Source organism: Lithobates pipiens, unplaced genomic scaffold, assembly GCF_037356315.1.
Source record: "Lithobates pipiens isolate NorthernLeopardFrog02 unplaced genomic scaffold, aLitPip1_a1.2 Scaffold_8, whole genome shotgun sequence".
Classification (NCBI taxonomy): domain Eukaryota; kingdom Metazoa; phylum Chordata; class Amphibia; order Anura; family Ranidae; genus Lithobates; species Lithobates pipiens.
The window spans coordinates 202,125,479-202,145,331 of NW_027507903.1; the positions used below are offsets into that span (position 1 = coordinate 202,125,479).

At 37.6% G+C, this 19,853-nt stretch overlaps 1 protein-coding gene across 7 annotated transcripts in view; it reads right to left on the reverse strand.

The window, feature by feature from the left end:
• Positions 1-19,853, reverse strand: part of PTPRZ1 (protein tyrosine phosphatase receptor type Z1) — a 332,340-nt gene that overhangs the window by 81,365 nt on the left and 231,122 nt on the right. For 3 of the 7 annotated variants that reach the window (XM_077472626.1, XM_077472624.1, XM_077472628.1), the window contains one exon: positions 2,209-2,223. The exons of the other annotated variants lie outside the window; for them this stretch is intronic. In XM_077472626.1, the coding sequence (XP_077328752.1) occupies positions 2,209-2,223 (15 nt within the window). The remainder of the gene's footprint in view (positions 1-2,208; positions 2,224-19,853) is intronic. 7 annotated transcript variants of the gene reach the window in all.

Below are 19,853 nucleotides of genomic sequence, written 5' to 3' on the forward strand. Positions count from 1 at the left end.
CTCCTATTCTATATCGAACTGTTGTAACAATGAAAACGAAAATAAAGCATTTATTTATGTCGGATCTTTCGTTTTTCGGATTTTGTGCTTTCGTTATCGTTTGTCAAAACGAAAACGAAAATAGCTGAAATTCGGACGAAAATGCATTCGGACGAAAACGAATGCACATGTCTACTGTGCAGTGGATTTTGGATCCTCCTCTTCTCGGTTCCCTCTTCTGTGCTCCTGGCCTCTCCCTCCTGTTGAGTGACCCCACAGCAAGAAGCTTGCTATGGGGGCACTCAAGCTGAGTATTCATTCAGACATGGAGCTGTGGCCTGGTCCCAACCCCTCCCTCCTCTGATTGGCTAGCTAACTTTCGTTGACAGCAGCGGCAGCCAATCAGGAGGGAGAGTTTTGGACTTTGCTAGATAGAGATGGGTTTAGGTAAGTATTAGGGGGGCCGAGGGGGGCTTCTGCATACAGAAGGCTTTTGATCTTAATGCATAAAATGCATTACGATAAAAAACCTTCTGACTTTGCAACTCCTTTAAGTCGCCATGTAATTTGCACCATATTGACAAACATCATTGTTTAGAAATATATTTGACGGGGTTAATGTCCTGTAACATTTCTCATACTATGTGTGAATGATTTTTTTAAATGGTGTTTTTGTAGCCCTTTAATTTTTTCGATTTTTTTAATAAAATAGATTCTTTTTTAACATGTGTTGATTTTCTTCCTGAGAGCCCATTCACCTGAAAATCCTTGTTTTAGAGTATTGCAGTGTATTCTGCTATTTGAAAAGTGCATCCTCATCCTAACCAACAGCAGGACCTTTGTCCACCATCATTTCCATTTTCTACTTGGACTAAAGTCCTTTTTCAGAAAATATAGTGCTTGTGTCTATAAAACAACATATAACTACATCTGTCAACTTTCTTGAATAAAGTGCATTTCTTCATTTATGCAAAACTGTACATTTTACTGAGCAGAATTGGGTTAAAGAAAGAATAACTTATTGCTTTACACAACATGCTGCATCAGAGTCAAGAGCATAATACTACCATACATTGAAACAGAATCACGTTGTAAGTTAGTTTGAGAAACAGACACTGGTCTAAAACATGCATATATTCATTACTATTCTGCATAAATATCATACTTATATATATATATATATATATATATATATATATATATATATATATATGATATTCATTTATTAGTCCATGCAAATCATGCTTATACAACATGCTATGGCAATCAATATATGGTGTTATACTGCACACTGCTTTAAAAATGAATGGCTATACACACCCATTTACTGTAAGCTGTGCAGTCATTTCATTCATTTTGAGTAAGAGTTTATTCACAATCACATCATCTCCCTCATCTTTTTTCGGTTCCTGTAACTCTAGAGAGATGGAGATGAGGGAGATATGCCAATCCAAGCTGTGCTTGTGTTTTCCTCTTTTTTTTTTTTTATATATATTTTTTTATTTTTGTATATACTGTATATCTACATCTATCTATATATATATATATATATATATATATATATATATATATATATATATATATCTGTATATATATCGATCTATAGATATATATATAAAATATAGAATCAAATGTATACAAGGTATGGAGTCTTTCTGCTTCTTTTTATTCACAGTTTCAACAGTTTCGGGCAACAGTGCCCTTCCTCATGTTCACCAGAGCTTGTAGAAGGACAGTGTTGCCTGAAACTGTTGGGATTTTGAATAAAAAGAAGCAGAACAACGGGTGCTCCATCCCCTTTAATTTTCTTTCTAAACAAAAAGGGTTGTGTTTAGACTTCTCTGGTATATTAATACATGCCAAGACCCAAAACGACGTCTATATTTAGAAGCTTTCCATGGGAGCTATATGGGGCACTCACCTCTATTTTAGTCAAAACATTTTTTTTTTTGCTGTGATAAAAAGCCTTACGGAAACTACAAGCACGCGTAAAGTGATAGACATACAGTGGATACGATACAGCCAGTGATCTTTACACATCTGGACATGTTTCACATATTGATGGGTTTAATGGTGGACATGATGTGGAAAGTGCATGCAGTTATCTGAAAAGCCTATTTTCACAAAAGCGATTATGTATGAGACGGAGGACATGCAGTGATATCTACACACCAAGTCTACATGTCATGGAACACAGCCATTTATTGTACATGTATGAAAATGACGCACCTTGATTAGAAAACTCTTCATGGCATCAGAAAATAGGATGTGGTTCATGGGGCATGTGTGGTTTGGGAAAGAAAGGAGATCATAACTGTTCCTTTTTGACAGTGTAAGCTGTTTTATTACATGCAGCTTATTGTATAAGGGCTTTTCTTTAGCCCTTTCAGTATATTTAAAGTGATATTAAGGAGGCATGGCAAGCTAATTATAGGGGCAAGGTGAACGGAGACTTTCCAGTCATCAGTGAAATGTCAATTCCTTTTTTTTTTTAAACAACATTTTTATTTATTTAACATTTACAATAGACTAAGGATTTGTTCATTGAGAATTAATCATTTCTGTAGTAGTTAGGGGAATGGCCGGCTGAATAGTATTGGTGTTATAAAGCGTCTGGATTTATGTTGTTTGCTTTGTTTCAAAAGAATGCCCTTACTGCAATGTACTTCAATGCTAAGAAAAAAAATGATGATTTTCAAAGAAAATCTGTATTGAAAGAAATATTGGTGCATGTCATTGCTGACCTCCGTCGGCATACTAGCTCTGGGCCAGTGACTCAGAAACAAGAGAAAATTAACATGACAACCAGACAAATCGCATTTTCAGAGGGTAGGGCAGCATTGGTAGCCTACACACATCTCTCAGCACAGGTTTTCCCTAAAGTGTACAGTATATAGATCTTAAATCTATCTTTCAGTATGTTGGGCATCATGTCTTTCTGTACACAAGTTTCTTAAGTTTCCTATCTGCAAACTTCCTGTTGTGGGCTGACAAGTATATACAGTCAGATTTTCAGACGGGAAATGCTGGATATGAGCTTGTTGGCTGAAACTAAGACCGTGTGTACGCTCCATCGAACATTTGTTGTCGGACTTTCCGCCAACAAATGTTGGCTAGCAGGTTCTCAAATTTTACACCAACAAAACGTTGTTGTCGGAATTTATGATCGTGTGTATACAAGTCCGTCACACAAAAGTTCACGCATGCTCAGAAGCGGTCACTCTTGTAAACTAGCGTTCGTAATGGAGAATTAACATTTGTGACGTGGCAAATTATGAAATCTCCAAATGCAGCGCATATTCACTTCTTCTTTAATGGGATAATAATGAAGCTGCTTTGCTGGTGATACTGATGGAGTTATTGCAACTGAATTTTCAAAGGCGTTTTTTTTTCAAGTGATATCAAGAATAATAATAATAATAGCACTAAATGAAAAACGCAAAAAAAAACCCCAAATCAACACCAAACTTCTACTAACACGAAATTAGCAGAAGGAGTCCAAAGAGTGGCGCTAAAGAGCTGAAAAAACACATAGTATGTCTAGTACATCACTACGTTCCTAATTGTTGGCCAACATTTGTGTGACCGTGTGTATGCAAGACAAGGTGAAGCCAACAACCTTCGAACAAAATTCCACGTTTTTTTTGTCGGAAAGTCCGCTCGTGTGTACGGGGCAGAACCTGCTGCCTATCACTTAGCAATAGAGCTGTCAGCCTGCCATGTGCATGTCCTCAGTTGGGCTGTCTGGCAAGTCTACAGGAGGCTAATTGTGAAGCAATGGCTTAGTGATGTCAACCTGCAACAGGAAGTGCCGCTACTAGCAGGATCTCTAAGCACAAAAAAATATTTGTTTATGAAAACTTTATACATTGAAGCAATGATGCCAAACATAATGAAAAACAAATTTAGGGTTACATACATTTTAACAAGAAAAAAAATGACCATTGATACAGTTTCCATAGTATGTTTTTTTAAAGCATTTGTTACCCCAACACTTCATATTCCTGATATGTGCATGCTGTACCATGTACATTTATGAGAAAGTCAACTGTTCTCTTTGAATTGCTTCCTTTATGCAAAATCCCCAATGTTCCAGCTAGTCCCCTTGCTTTCCTGTTAAAAACTGACCACACTAGCACACCATGGTCAGTTTTATAGCTCTGTTGGGAACTCAGTATGCTCTTCTCCAACGGTCAGACTTGTCCTGACATGCCCCTGCTGCACAGCCATTCACTGGGAAGCTCAGCTGAGAACAGAGGGAATGTGATCACTTATAAAAAAAAGGGGAAAAACTGTATTTATAATGTTTTTTTTTATATCTACACAAAAATGTTTTGCATTTAATTTCTTTTTTTAACTAAATGGGTTGTTTTACAAGGTGATCATTTACAATCACTTTAATATTTACTTTGTCAATGAATAGTCTATTCAAAACCCCTTAATAAAGTGATTATCTGTGAAACATTATCATATATATTTGCCAGCTCCATCTTGTTTAAAGAATGGCAAAAAATAGTAAAAAAAACAAAAAATGTTTGACAAAACATATGGGATACTATGGTGGAGGTTCTTTGTATGACTGGAATTGATATAATGGTGTTTTTAATGATACGGTGAACAATAAAAATATTTGTATTTTTATATATCAAATTTGTAATTCTTGGGTACCGCAAAATTCCACCTATTCTTGCCCCCCCCCTTTTTTCCTTTTTTCGTTGTCTCCCTGTTTTTTATGATCTAATGTTTGCCCACACGATTTTGAATTCGATTTGGAAAACATAGCGGGAAAAAGACAGATTCACTCAGAGCCAGCATTGCTAATTTCCAGCTACTTTAAAAACAATTTGTATTGAATGCTAGGGGTTTATAATAGGCACCCAGCAGCACCAAGAAGACCCTTTTTTGTCTATCTGTATAATTATCCATCCAAGAAGCAAAACAAATTTGGAAAATGATTAAGCATAATTAACTGTTATATATTTTAGTATGATAAAGTTTATTCATTTTTAGAGGCGTGTGTTTTTTTATGGGAAATTCTCAGGCTCATTTAACTAAAGAAAAAGGGAAATGATCTCTTATCTGACCAATAAATGGGAGTCTGTCATTGGGCATTAATAACAGTGCTTGGAAAACAGGACATTACAATGTTTGGTTTGAGCTGCAAGGGAATACTAAAAGACCATGTGTAATTAAATAAAATAGTATCCTCTTACTGTATGACTTGTACTTAAAAAAAAAAGTCTCAGATTTAGGCTGCATTCACACCTGAGCGTAGCGTTTTCAAGCAGAAAATTGTGCGATTTTGTGCAGGGCAAAAGGTCACCAATGTTAAAAGAAGAAAAACGCCCAAATCTGCTCAATTCGAGCGACAAAAAATGGTCCGGAACTTGTTTGAGCTTCAGGCGTTCGGCTTCAGGCGACATGGAGTGAAGATGTGAACCATCTCCATTGAGAATAATACATTTTTTCCCCTCCAGCGTTTTGTAGCTTCAGGCTTCAAGCTACAAAACGCTCAGGTGTGAATGGGGTCTAAACCTGAAAAAGAGAAATTTAAGGGTGCCTTTGGTGACTTTTTTTAAAAGTTGGAGGTTCCCTGGCTGACATTCTCATGCAATGGTTTTACAGCTTTAGGGGTCTGTGTCCCAGAACAAGCATATAGACCAGGGATCCTCAAACTACGGCCCTCCAGCTGTTGTGAAACTACACATCCCATGAGGCATTGTAAAACTCTGACATTCACAGACATGATAAGGCATGATGGGAATTGTAGTTCCTGAACAACTGGAGAGCCGTAGTTTGAGGACCCCTGATATAGACAGTGAAGTCAGAGATCTGATTGCATGCTTGTTCTGAATCACGGGTAAAGACAAAGTGACACCATGAGAGCCAAGGAACTAGCAATTAAACAGACCAGCGTAGGAGGGTCATTAACACTTAGGGGTTTTAACGCTCAACACGTGCGCAAAGGTTTACCATTCTTTTAAAGCTGCTAGTTTACGTATACAGTATGTGTTGCATTGACATGCATAGGCCAAAAAAGTTCATTTCCATTTTCTCAACCCTCAATGTGTGTTATAAGGGCCTTTGCCAGAAATGGCAAAACATTTCAATGCGTGAGAAGGAATCTGTCTAAAATAATTAAAAAAACAATGAAGATGGAGACAAATAGGTCTGAAGCCAGCCTCATTTTACAATGAGATTGCGCTGACATTTGATTTTGTAAAATGTTGGGTTTTCTTACAGGACTCAAAAATAAAAATTTGTTCCCTGAGCCCAATATTATTCTAAAGTGTCAGTACCGCCACCAAAAAAAACTATTAATTTTTATGTTTCTGTGCCCTTTGTTTTTTTTTTTTATGAAAATGGTTGTAAACCCTTACATACAGTGGGAAAAATAATTATTTGATCCCCTGCAGATTTTGTAAGTTTGAGCACTTAAAAAGAAATGAAGGGTTTATAATTTTGATCATAGGTGTATTTTTAATGATAGAGACAGAATATCAACCAAAAATCCAGAAAAAAACACAAAAAACAAATGCTATAAATTAAGTTGCAGTTCATTGAGTAAAGAAAGTATTTGATCCCCAAGCAAAACATGACTTAGTACTTGGTGGAGAAACCCTTGTTGACAAGCACAGAGGTAAGACGTTTCTTGTAGTTGGTGACCAGGCTTGCACACATTTCAGAAGGGATTTTGGACCACACTTCTTTACAAATCTTCTCTAAATTATTAAGGTTTTTTGGCTGTCTCTTGGCAACTTGAAGTTTCAGCTCCCTCCGTAAACTTTCTATAGGATTAAGATCTGGAGACTGGCTAGGCCATTCCATGGCTTTAATGTGTTTCTTCTTGAGCCACTTCTTTGTTGCCTTGGCGGTATGTTTTGGGTCATTGTCATGCTGGAAGACCCATGCACGACCCACCTTCAGTGTTCTGGCTGAGGTATGAAGGTTCTCATCCAAGATTTTACAATATATGGCCCTGTCCATTGGCCCCTCAATGCGGCAAAGTCGGCCTGTACCTTTAGCAGAGAAACAGCCCGAAAGAATAATGTTTCCACCTCCGTGCTTGACTGTAGGGATGGTGTTCTTAGGGTCCTAGTCAGCATTTTCTTCCTCAAAAAACACAGCGAGTCGAGTCAAAGAGCTTAATTTAGGTCTCCCAGCACTTTCTCCCAATCCTTCTCTGAATAATTTAGATGTCCATTGGCATGACTGTACATGTGCCTTCTTGAGGAGGGGGACTCACTATGTTTGGAGGAAGAAAAATGCTGGCTACGACCCTAAGAACACCATCATGATAGTCAAGCACAGAGGAGGAAACATCATGCTTTGGGGCTGTATCTCTGCTAAAGGTACAGGTCGACTTGCGGCATTGAGGGCCCAATAGACGGGGCCATGTATTGTAAAATCTTGGATGAGAAAGTTCTTCCCTCAGCCCAAACACTGAAGGTGGGTCGTGCATGGCCCAAAATATACCGCAAAGGCAACAAAGAAGTGGCTCAAGAAGAAGCACATTAAGGCCATGGAGTGGCCTAGCCAATCTCCAGATCTTAATCCTATAGAAAATTTATGGAGGGAGCTGAAACTTTGAGTTGCCAAGAGGCAGCCAAGAAACCTTAAGGATTTAGACAAAATCTGTCAAGAAGAGTGGCGCAAAATCTCTCCTAAGATGTGTGCAAACTTGGTCACTAGCTACAAGAAACATCTTACCTCTGTGCTTGCCAACAAGGGTTTCACCACCAAGTCACGTTTTGCTTGGGGATCAAATACTTATTTTACTCACTGAACTGCAAATCAATTTATAACATTTGTATCATGTGTTTTTTTTTCTGGATTTTTGGTTGATATTTTGTCTCCATCATTTAAAATGCACCTATGATAAAAATGATAGAGCCTTAATTTCTTTGAAAGTGGGTAAACTTACAAAATCTGCAGAAGATCAAATAATTATTTACCCCACTGTATACCCACTGGAGTGACTAGCCTCAAGTGATATACAGAGATGAAACAATTCCTCCTACTTAAATTGCACCTGTTTATTTACAGCCCTTTCTTCTTAACAGCCTCCTAAAGCATTGGATGGGGATCTGATGTCACATACAGCACAGCATAGAGCAGATAGCTGAACGTAATGTGCCACCGAAGGAAATGGACACCCCCCCCCCCTTCCAATTCTGTGCAGTCTCATAGGGGAATATACACAGCTGAGGCTGTAAGTCACCTGCTGTGTGTTGGAGAGAGGTCAGGGACATCTTCCAGCATAGATAAGACAGATGAACAGATAATTACTAATTACTTATAAAGCATTTCCTCTTTTAACTAATTGTTGATGGCATGCCCTATACTTAAGATAGTAGCATACTCTCTTGGTTTACAAACAATTTAAAGGAACCCCAGGAGGTTGAAATGAATGTTAATTTGCATGGTTCCTACACCATCTAGTCAGTCAAGCAAACATTTTTTCCCAGTTCAAAAAAGCACAAATAATTTGCATTAGATCTAATGAAGGGCTACACTTGAAGAGGGCATTAACTAGTGAATTATGGAAAAACAGAAAGTACGCTCATCTATGAATATCAGGGCCAGATTAAAAAATATAGAAAAAAGGAAGCAAGTAATAAGTTAAATATTAGCACATTTCCCTGCTGTCCCTGAAAAGGGATGTCACATGAACTAGTTGGCCCAGATAGCAAAAGCCTGAGCCAAGGCAATTAGATTTCAATTGATCATATTGCTTATGTTCGCACACTGTGTACCAGAACATTTGATCACACAGTTGTCTGCATAGTGGGGGGCATGTCTGTGTAGAGATCTGCAATGTCTTCTTGTATCAAAATATTTCAGGTCTTTCTGTCAAAATTGGTTACTACTACTATGTACTACTGCATACTATGTTTGACCATGCCAAGGAGTTTTCAGTGGTCACTGTGCATAAAATGACATGGTTCAGTATATATTGCTTTTTCCTGTTTTGCTCATACTAAAAAAAAATGTGTCTAACTGATCTAAGATGTAAGACATTGTTTTGCAAGTCAATGGCTGAAACTCACTAACAGAAAAGCTAGCAAAGGCCAATGAAAGACTTATACATGTGTATGAACCAATAAAGATATATTGTAAGTGCATCAAGGATCCTTTGCATATTGAATATCATGGAATGCATTATACCAGCTGCATCATGGATACAATAGAACTTCTGTTAAAAAAACAAACAAAAAAAAACAAGAAAAAAAAAAACACTAAACATAAGTGCTGATTTCCCTCCTATGTGTTACGGAAATTGCCTATTTTTAATGGCACCTCAACATACATAGACAATAGATGGTAACAACAGCGCACTAGAATGCATGTGCTGGATATTTTGGAGCAATACGTTGACAAAAATAGTACAGTTCCCTTTTTTATATGCATTGAGGTGCACTGTCAGCCCATACAAACCGAATGAGCTGCCCTCACACATCAAGCCTCTGGACAACATGTGTTAACACACACACTCAAGTGTGAATGGGCCCAAAAAGCAAAAAGATCAGAAAAAAAAGTTTTGAATGGCAAAAAAGTTTTTTTAAAATGCCTTAGTTGATAGCATCCATTGGCTGTATAATGTTGAATTAAAAAAATAAAACTGACCGAAACCCTTTAAAGGCCATAGGTATTGTAAGAACTGGATAAACTGCCATGAAGTCTTAAATACTGGATTCCATCAAAATAACAGAAGAACTGTTTTCTCAGAAAAACATTTGTTAAAGTGACACTAAATATTCTTGTTCTCCAAAAAATAATCCATACACGTTCACTACTTAATGACCATGTAATCTAGTTTTCATGAAATTGTTTCTTACTGTGTTTTTCTTCCTCCTAGTAAAATCCTCCATGAGCTTCTGAACCTCTCCTTTTTAGTATAATTTCCATTTGTTTGGAACGAACAGTGCGTGTTCGTTGTGGTCATGTGCACTGCTCTATGCACACTATAGATCCCATAGTCCATAGTCCATCTCAGGAGCATTAGAGGGTGGCTTTGTTCCCACGTACATTAGGACCATAGAGAACAATGTAACCACCCTCTAACCATATGTTGGATCAAAGCAGGGAAAAAAAGGCATTTGGAGATTTGGAAGAGGCTCAGAGCAATAGTACTTTTTTTTTTAAATTAGGAGTACATATACAAATATATTGTTTTTTTTTTTAAATCACAGTTTAATGTCACGTTAACAAAAAAAATAAGTATATGCTACTGTACTTGTGGACAATACTAAAAACTTTAAAATCTAAACAGCACACAGGGAGATTTACTAAAACTGAAGCAAAATATGGCGTAGTTGTACATAGAAACCAATCAGCTTCCAGGCTTTAGCCCCCGTTCACATCGGCGCGATTTGACTTAAAATCGCAGCCTATTGAACTGAAATGCGGGTTTGAAATTGGGCGAGTTCACTTGAACTTGCCCGATTTCAAACCCGCGTTCAGTGTGAATGAGGGCTTATTGTCAAAGCTTAATTGAACAAGCTGAAGTTAGAAGTTGATTGGCTACCATGCACAGCTGAACAAGATTCCGAGTGCTCTGGGTTTAGTAAATATCTCCCCCAGTATTATGCTTTTAACTATGCACCTAAGGATCCAGAAATCTGATCAAACTTGCCCTGATTGCCATAATATTGGATGCTTGATAGGCTTGATAATAGAGAAACCTGTACCAAAATCATCTTTTGAAGCAGTTGCAAAAACCAGATCAAAAGATGATACTAATGTTAGCAGTAGCAGACCACTCCTAGCCCTCTCTTGGGGGAACCAGCTGTCAGCCATGTAAAGATGCTTTTGGCCAACTGTTTTATTACCTTGATGAAAGGGGTGTCTGCTTATGTTACCTATATATAAGTAAGCAAATGCAGCCAAGTCCAGGCCTGTGTGCTTACACTCACACCATCCAATCACACATCAGCATTTATCATTTATTACCAATGTCAGTAAAACGAAAACTACCACTTGCTTTTTTTTTTTTTACAATTACCATTCCTAGATTTCCTATAGCTGTGCAGCAATCTGGAATAATTAATAATCTGACGTCTCCTAAATGTATCATTTATCACCAATGTCAGTAAAACAAAAAAGTTACCACTTGCCCTTTTTTTTTATTTTTATTTTTTACAATTACCGATATTCTATAGCTGTGCGGCAATATGGAATAATTAATAAGCTGACGTCTCCTTAAATTGCTGGCTGATTAGAATTTCACTGTACTTAATTTTATAATTTAAAATTATAAAATACTTAACGTTATTAATGTATACAAAAAACATCAATTGTATTTCTATACTTTTTCTGTATGATATCCTATCATAATGACTGAGCTAGAGTTAGTATAACTTTGCTATTGTATGGAAGACAGCGCCATCTAGTGGATACAGCAAAATATTACTAAATACACCAGCAAGGTCAGGTTTTCCACTAAATAACAAAAATAATCATTTGTAAAAAAAAAAAAAATGTTCTCTTACAAGTTGACTTATGAAATATGTGCCAGCACATGAAAGTAAGGAAATTGTAATAAGGATTAATGTTTTGGGAACTTTTTTTTTTTACTGACATTTTTAAAATAATATGTTTATCATAAAGCAATGATACACTTAAACGACATACAGTGGTTGATTTACTAAAGGGATAGATACTCTTCACACAACAAAGGAAATAATAATTTAGTAAAGTTTAGTGAAGTGGTGTTTCCTTAATCTGCGTTTTTTAATTTCCTTTGAACATGATTGGGAGTTCATTAAGCTAAGTGAACAGTCTTTTCCTTTAGTATCAATACCCAAAACCAGAGGTCATTGATGCCTAGATGCCCAGGACAAATTTAGCAGCATCAGCAGGCAGTTAACTTGACAGGATTCAGGTTCACACTGTAGTGGGTCTGGAAACATGTAAATTGTACGCATTCCCCAAGCCGCAGGCTTAGCACATGTTGCTCTTTTGCAGATATGCGGTGGTGCCATTCATTCTCAATGGCTCCCCCATGCATCAGAAAAAGCGGTGCATTTTCAGGTGCATGAAACCGCATGGTGCCGTAGCACCGTGCTGTTCTGTGCAGCTGCGTTTTAAAAAAAAAAAGTCAGGGAATTTTCCCTGCATTTCCCGTAGGTACAGCAACCCATTCAAATGAATAGGCTTTTGTGCCGATGCAAAAGCAGGCCCCTCTACAGCGTGAACTGAACAGGAAAAAAACTTGAATTTGCATACTTGAAATATATATGATATATTTTAAGGACAAATAAGAATTTATCTGGCATTCTCTGGGAATAGCACCTGTTAGTGACATACAGGATCAAAATCCACAAGTCATGGAAGTCTTGGCTGGTGATATTTATCAATGTATTTCCAGCAAGGGGCATTGTGCTAGGGAATAATAATATACAGATAATGACCCAGAAGGGGTTAATCAAATGGAGACACAAACAAGACATAGCTCCCAACTGTCTCTGATTTTGAGGGACTGTCTCCGATTTGGAGCAATGTCCCTCTGTCCCTCATGCCTCCTCGTTTGTCCCTCATTTTGGTCTGATCTATATAGTTGTATATAAAAAGCAATTTAATCTATCAAAAAGTGTTTTCCAGTGCTAATCCTTTCATTTGATTTCTACATTTCTGCATTTGTAAATTCCAAAAGCCAATCTAAAGGAATAGTAGTGGTTAAACTTGTGGGTTGAACCAATATTAAATTTTTTGTACAATTCTCCTTTAAGGGGGGCGTGACAAGGGGTGTGTCCCATGCCTGCATACTTTTGCTGATAGGTGTCCCTCATTCCCATCTCTAAATGTTGGGAGGTATGACAAGGTAGTACTAGCAGCAGCAGTATACTGGTAATGCTAATTGCATTGAGTAATGAAACCTTCAGCGTAGGGGTTAAAGAGCAATTCCAGGCAACAAATAAAAGCAGTCAGGTATTGTCTTATGATATCTAGAAAACACTGCAACAATGCTTAAAGTAGAACTGTGCCCAGATCTTGCTAACTGAAGTGTTTTCATATATTCTGTAAGCGGTATAAGCTTTTTAAACAAGCCATTGCTAACCTCTTAATTTGTAAGCATGGTTCAGAAATTACATTTTCAGAGTTCACAACAAAGTTATTGAATTCTTAATTCTTTCCCTATTAGGCTTTATGCACATGCTTTATGCACATGGGCCAATTAGAACACTCCTCTCTATGCTGGATCCTTCTGCCAGTAAAATCAGGCATAAAAGATGCTTGTTTTGTTGCATAATTCTATGTGCATTTAGACATAGCATAAACTCTTTCTAATGGCTAGAATTCTCATTTATTCTAACTACTAGAATAAATACTGTATATACACATATGTGCACATTTACATGCATTTACGTGCATAAATTATGCCAGTATGCTCCTCTCAGACTGAAGGTTTGGGACATTTTTTATGTCCCTGAACACTGCTTCAAAATACGAATCTAAATACCACAATGTGCATGGCCACTTGAATGGGTTACGTTCAGAAGGCATCTCATAGCTAGGATGCTAGTGGCTGTCCGTATCCTAGCAACCATCGACGCACCCCCAGCCCCATGTAGCTGCTGGTCAAGAGGTTTTTTGGCCAAAGCCGAATGTAAAACAAGGAGATGTCACTGATCGAATATGGCCATGGCCTTTTGGTTGCACTGACTTTGATTTGATTTACATTAACATTTGCACTTTGCGAACAGGGCCCATAATTTGAACGTATGCACATTCATAAATCAATACTGCTGGTTAGGAATATGACAATAGTTTATTGTCCATGGTCTCACTCAGTTTACCTTACTCTGAATATTGTGTAGCCAGCTACAGGGTCTGGGGGCAAACTTCATGAAGCCTGTATTGTGCATATGAATGTTAGCTTTCACATTAAAACTTACAAGGCAGTTTTGAATTTGATTGCTGGCTTTGAAAAAGTTCTCAACCTTTTTTTTTTTACGATGGGTTTCCTATATGTAAAAGACAAGAAGAAGCCTGCAGTGGGCATCTCTGGGAACAGGGGTTGTCAAATCAACAGATTACTGACAAAGGGGCCTATGGTGAACTGGGGTGCTAGAGTACTGAACAGGGAGAATGTACACCTTGTATTAATGTGATGAAATAACTAAACAGATGAAATAACTGAAGCAAATCTTCACACAATTTAATGTGTGAACATTCTCAAATATTTTAGTAAATCAGTCTCATTGGCTGTATGTGATACTTAAAGTGATAGTTCACCTTTAACACCCTACAAACTCCCCCTCACCCCAGTTCTTGCTGTATTTACCCATTTTCTTCTCCATCTTTCTCCAGGCCTCCATAAAGTAGTGATTAGTTTGCCCCGCAGAATGAAGAGGGAGAAGAGTGGGAATTCAATTTCCTGGATCACTACACTGGCTCCATGGGCACTGACAACTCACTACCCACGGAGGTTAGTACAGCAGGGACCAGGAGGTGGGGAGGGTGTACGGTGGTCGTTCACTATTTCATCTTTTCTGAAAAGGTGAAATAGCCCTTTAAAGAAAACAATTCAGGGGTCAGATGTCAGCTGAAGTTTAATATTTGGTACCCTGTCAAGTGTCTGGCCTAATCCATTGGGGTCAATTTACTAAAAGAGTAGAGATGATTTACTTAGCAAGTTGAACATTTGCATTAATATGCAGACAAAATCCGTTTTTTTTCCAATTTTATTTGCATATTTTTGGCTATTCAAAGTAAACACAGGTTTAACGTATTTAAAACCCTCTCTAGGTTTACTATGACTATAAATAGTTTGTTTGTGTCAAGCTGGATATTAGATGTGCCCTCTGGAAGTGTTCTACAAACTATCTTCATCTTATCCTGAGGAAGCCTTGCATTCATTCATAAATTACAAGACTTCCTATGAATGGCTGAGAAGCGCTTAGCTTGACTCGATTTTGTTCCAGAAACGGAAGTCCCCATACCACTGCTGGAACACAGCGCTGTATACTGTATGTGGTTGATGATTGTAGAGCACTCCCAGCGGTGTGTCTATTATTAAAGGATATACAGTAGTTCATTTGGGCAAGCTTGGCTCAAATAAACTATTTAAATTCATAGATAACCCAGAGTTAGGCTTTAACAACATTTATTTTGCAAAGTGAAATACACTTTGTCAAGTGAACTTTTTCTACTCCTTTAGAGAACAAATCCCACATGTTGTTATGGTGCCATCTGTGATTTCCCCTCACTTTTTGTCCTATAGCTACAACAGGAAGTGAGAGGAAACTTATTTAGAGTGATAGGGCAAATTGTGGCACAGAGGGCAATAAAAACCGGACAGGTCTTCTAATCCCTCTCTGCTCTACCCAAAACTGAAAAAAAAAGTTTTGCCTTAAGTTTTACTTTAAAGATGAATATTCAAGTTCCTCCAAAGTCCCAATTGTGACTTTTTTCTTTAAGGTGAATTCCCTAAACAGTTTTTCGGTATTCATTTTTTTTTGGTGGGGACTTGAGTTCAACTTTCTGTCTTAAGCCAACCGGAATATAACAAGTAGTATTGAAGATAAGATATGTGACTTGCACAACATGTATCTTGTAGTATTAAGTATGGGTAGTTAGAGAGAATCTGTATTTTTCAAACAGCGTACAGCAACAGGTTCACTTTATCCACACACACACTGACTCCCTGAATGTAACCGAGCTTAATTCTAATATAAAATATCAGCCAAAATCCATAATTGTAATAATAATCTTGCAACGGTATAAAGAACTGAATCTATTGATTAGCCAAAATTTCATAAACCTGTACTATATATGTAATGTTGCTGTCTGTAGCAAGTCTCCTTCACTGCCTTCACTTAATTTACAGTGTTACCTGTGGGCTGACTGACTGTTGGGGAGCGTTAAAAATACAAAGCAAGTATATCTGGCTAAGCCAGCCCTCCTCCATTTCCCACATGGCAGTGCTCAGACCTTCTACTTTGCTAATTATTTTGAAAGTGCCATGGGCCATGTAGTTAAATGTTCTCATGCAGAGTACAGGTGTACTACTAAGTATATATATATATATATATATATATATATATATATATATATATATATATATATATATATATATATATATTTATATATATTAAAATATGCTCCAATATAAAACCAAAGCATTAAAAACACTTAGGCCGCGTACACACGGGCGGATTGTCTGCCCAACTTAGTCCGCTAAAACGTGTTTCAGCGGACAATCCGCTCGTGTGTGGGCTTCAGCGGACTTTTTCAGCGGACAGTCTGACGGACTAAGTCTTTCGGAATTTCCGTAATTTTGTCCGTCCAAACTTGGTTTCAGTGGACAGTCCGCTCGTGTGTAGGCAAGTTGGACGGACTAAGTATGGCGCATGCTCAGAAAGGATTTACACGCCGAAGGTTGCATTGCAGTGTATTGGACGTCGAATTTCTAGTCCCGTCGTACGTGCCGTACACGTCATCGCGCAAGCTTTCGGCGGACTGTCTGCTCATCGTGTGTGGTCAAGTCCGTTCATTCAAAAGTTGAACGGACTGTCTGTCGGATTGTCTGACAAACTTAGTTGGGCAGACAATCCGCCCGTGTGTACGCGGCCTTAGTGTAAATGAAACATTCAAACCACATAATGATATCTCATATGGTGCAATATAAAATCCAAATAAAGATAAATCAAAAATAAACTCTCAAATCTTAATGGTTTAAAACATAAACATCCACTGAAATGTCCAAAGATGCATTATACAGGAATATAGAGTGGTATAGTAAATTCTCTCCTCCTATAAAGAGTTCAAGTGCAACAAATTGCCAAAGACACCAGCAGACTTTCTGATAGTTGTCTGGTGCAGGAGCAGGTACTGAATAGTTTACGGCAGCTGATACAGATGATCGTATAAAGTGGTACTGATGGCATCAATCTTCAGACATCCCAAGTTCCCAGTAAGAGATGCTGCAGCCTTATGAGGTGGATGATTGTGCAGGCTCTGGCTACACTTACCTTTGGTAAGCATATACACAAAGGGGTGAGCATGCGGTGGATTGGTGAAGGTGAAGGAGACAATGATACAAGCATACAGATTTTGTTTTCACCAGAGATATCATTATGTGGTTTGAATGTTTCATTCACACTAAGCCCTGTTAATGTTTTGGTTTTATATTGGGGCATATTTTAATATTGAGTGAGAATTTTTTATAATAGCAGCTGTCAGTGCAAACAAATTTTATTTCCATTTTTGAGCGCTAGGTTCAGCAGTACTTAGTATTTCGGATATTTGTTGTTTTTCATATATATATATATATATATATATATATATATATATATATATATATATATATATATATACAGTGGGCAAAATAATTATTTGATCCCCTGCAGATTTTGTAAGTTTGCCCACTTACAAAGAAATTAAGGGTCTATCATTTTTATCATAGGTGTAGTTTAAATGATAGAGACAGAATATCAACCATAAATCCAGAAAAAGCACATAAATCTTCTCTAAACCTTTAAGGTTTCTTGGCTGTTGGGGCTGATGCTTTGGGGCTGTTTCATTGCTAAAGGTACTGACCAACTTTGTTGCATTGAGGGACCAATGGACAGAGCCATGTATTATAAAATCTTGGATGAGACCCTTCTTCCCTCAGCCAGAACACTAAAGGTGGGTCATGGATGGGTCTTCCAGCATGACAATGACCCAAAAAATACCACCAAGGCAACAAAGGCGTGGCTCAAGAAGAAGCACCTTAATCCTATAGAAAATTTATGGGGGGAGCTGAAACTTTGAGTTGCCAGGAGACAGCCAAGAAACTTTAAGAATTTAGAGAAGATCTGTAAAGAGGAGTGGACCAAAATCCCTCCTGAAATGTGTGCAAACCTGGTCACCAACTACAAGAAACGTTTTACCTCTGTGCTTGCCAACAAGGGTTTCTCCAACAAATACTAAGTCAAGTTTTGTTTGGGGATCAAATACTTTTTTTACTCACTGAACTGAAAATCAATTTATATCATGTGTTTTTTTCACGACTTTTGGTTGATATTCTATCTCTATCATTTAAAATACACCTATGATAAAAAAAATATGGACCCTATATTTCCTTGTAAAGCGTTGTACACACGATCGGATTTTCTGCAGACAAAACCTCAGACTTTTATCTGAAGGAGTGTGCCTGGATTTTGTCTTGCATACAAATGGCAAGGAATTGTTGTCCAACAAACACGAGCGTAGTGACGTACTACGTGGTTTTTCAGCTCTTTAGTTCCACCCTTTGGGCTCCTTCTGCTAATTTCATGTTAGTAGAAGTTTGGTGAGTGTTGATTCGCGCTTTACATTTCATGCTTTTCATTTAGCGCTTTTCAGTTAGCGCTTTTCATTTCATGCTTTTCAGTTTGTTTCTGAACGGCCGTTCGTCAACCAGACATGTCTGCGGAATTGGAAAAGATAACGTGTTATTTATCATTGGCCTCGGAGTTATTGCTTTGACCCAAGTCCAGGAACAGGAGGAGGAGGAGTTCTTGGACCAAAAATTGGTTGCTTTATTAATTGTGACCAATTATGTCATATGCCTTTGCTGTGAAAGCTCCAGGAGAATAATCCAGATGATTTTCGGAATTATCTCCGGATGACGGACTCCTGCTGTCACCAACTCTTGGCATTGCTGACCCCCTATATTAAGAAGCAGGACACATGCATGAGGCTTTTATTTTATTTTTTGGTTTTATAATAATGATTTGATAATGATTTGATTTGTTATATTTTCTATATTTTTGGATGCATAGACTGCACTTTTTGGTTAAGTTCTATTGGCAGATAGCATGTCTATTTTTATTTGTTTTCTTTCTTTAATGCACAATAAAAAATTGTGGAGAATAATACTTGGCTATGTGTTTTACATCAAATGACAGTTTGGGAGTAGGCAGTTACATTTAAAAAAATACAATGTAAAATTGACAAGGGACACCAACACAGTTGTATCTTTGATCTTAAAAACTATGGAATAATGGCATTGTGGTAACTTGGCCCAAAAAAAAGCATAATAATATTATTCTAGATATCACTAGAAAAAAAAAGCCTTTGAAAATTTGTAATAACTCCATCAGTATCACCAGCAAAGCAGCTACATTATTATCCCATTAAAGAAGAAGAGAACGTGTGCTGCATTTCGAGCTTTCATAATTTGCCACGTCACGAATGTTAATTCTCCATTACGAATGCTAGTTTACAAGACCGACTGCTTCTGGCTCGTCCTTGCTTCTGAGCATGCGTGTTTGTACTTTGGACTTTTGTCCGACGGACTTGTGTACCCATGCTCGGAAAATCGAACAACAGACATTTGTCTGCGGAAAATTCTAAAACCTGCCATCCAACATTTGAAAGTGGAAAATCCGACAACAACTGTCCGATGGAGCGTACAAACAGTCGGATTTTCCACCAACAGCCTGTCATCACACATTTCCCGTCTGAAAATCCGATCGCGAGTACGTGGCTTAAGTGGGCAAACTTAATTTTTATATATATTCATACATACTGTATACATGTTCTTCAATAATCTTTTAAAAGCTTTGAAGTAAAAATTAAAAAAAAATCATAATAACTTTTGTAAATTAATTTTCTGTAGCTTACCACCTACCACTAGGTAGACATACTAGTATACGTGTTATTGTGGAACTCTCAGGCATACAGGTGGAGATTTTTAACAGCAAAGAACTGAACAAACCACAACATCAGTGCCATTATGAAATATAGCCAGATAAATCAGGGAAAGAAAGGGTTGTCATAGTGAAACAGGGACATTAACATGTATCTAGTGTTATATAACACTTCATGTGTATGTGCATGCGTTGCATGTGTTGACGTGCATCCTCTGTACAGAACACATGGGCTGTAAATTTGACAATTTT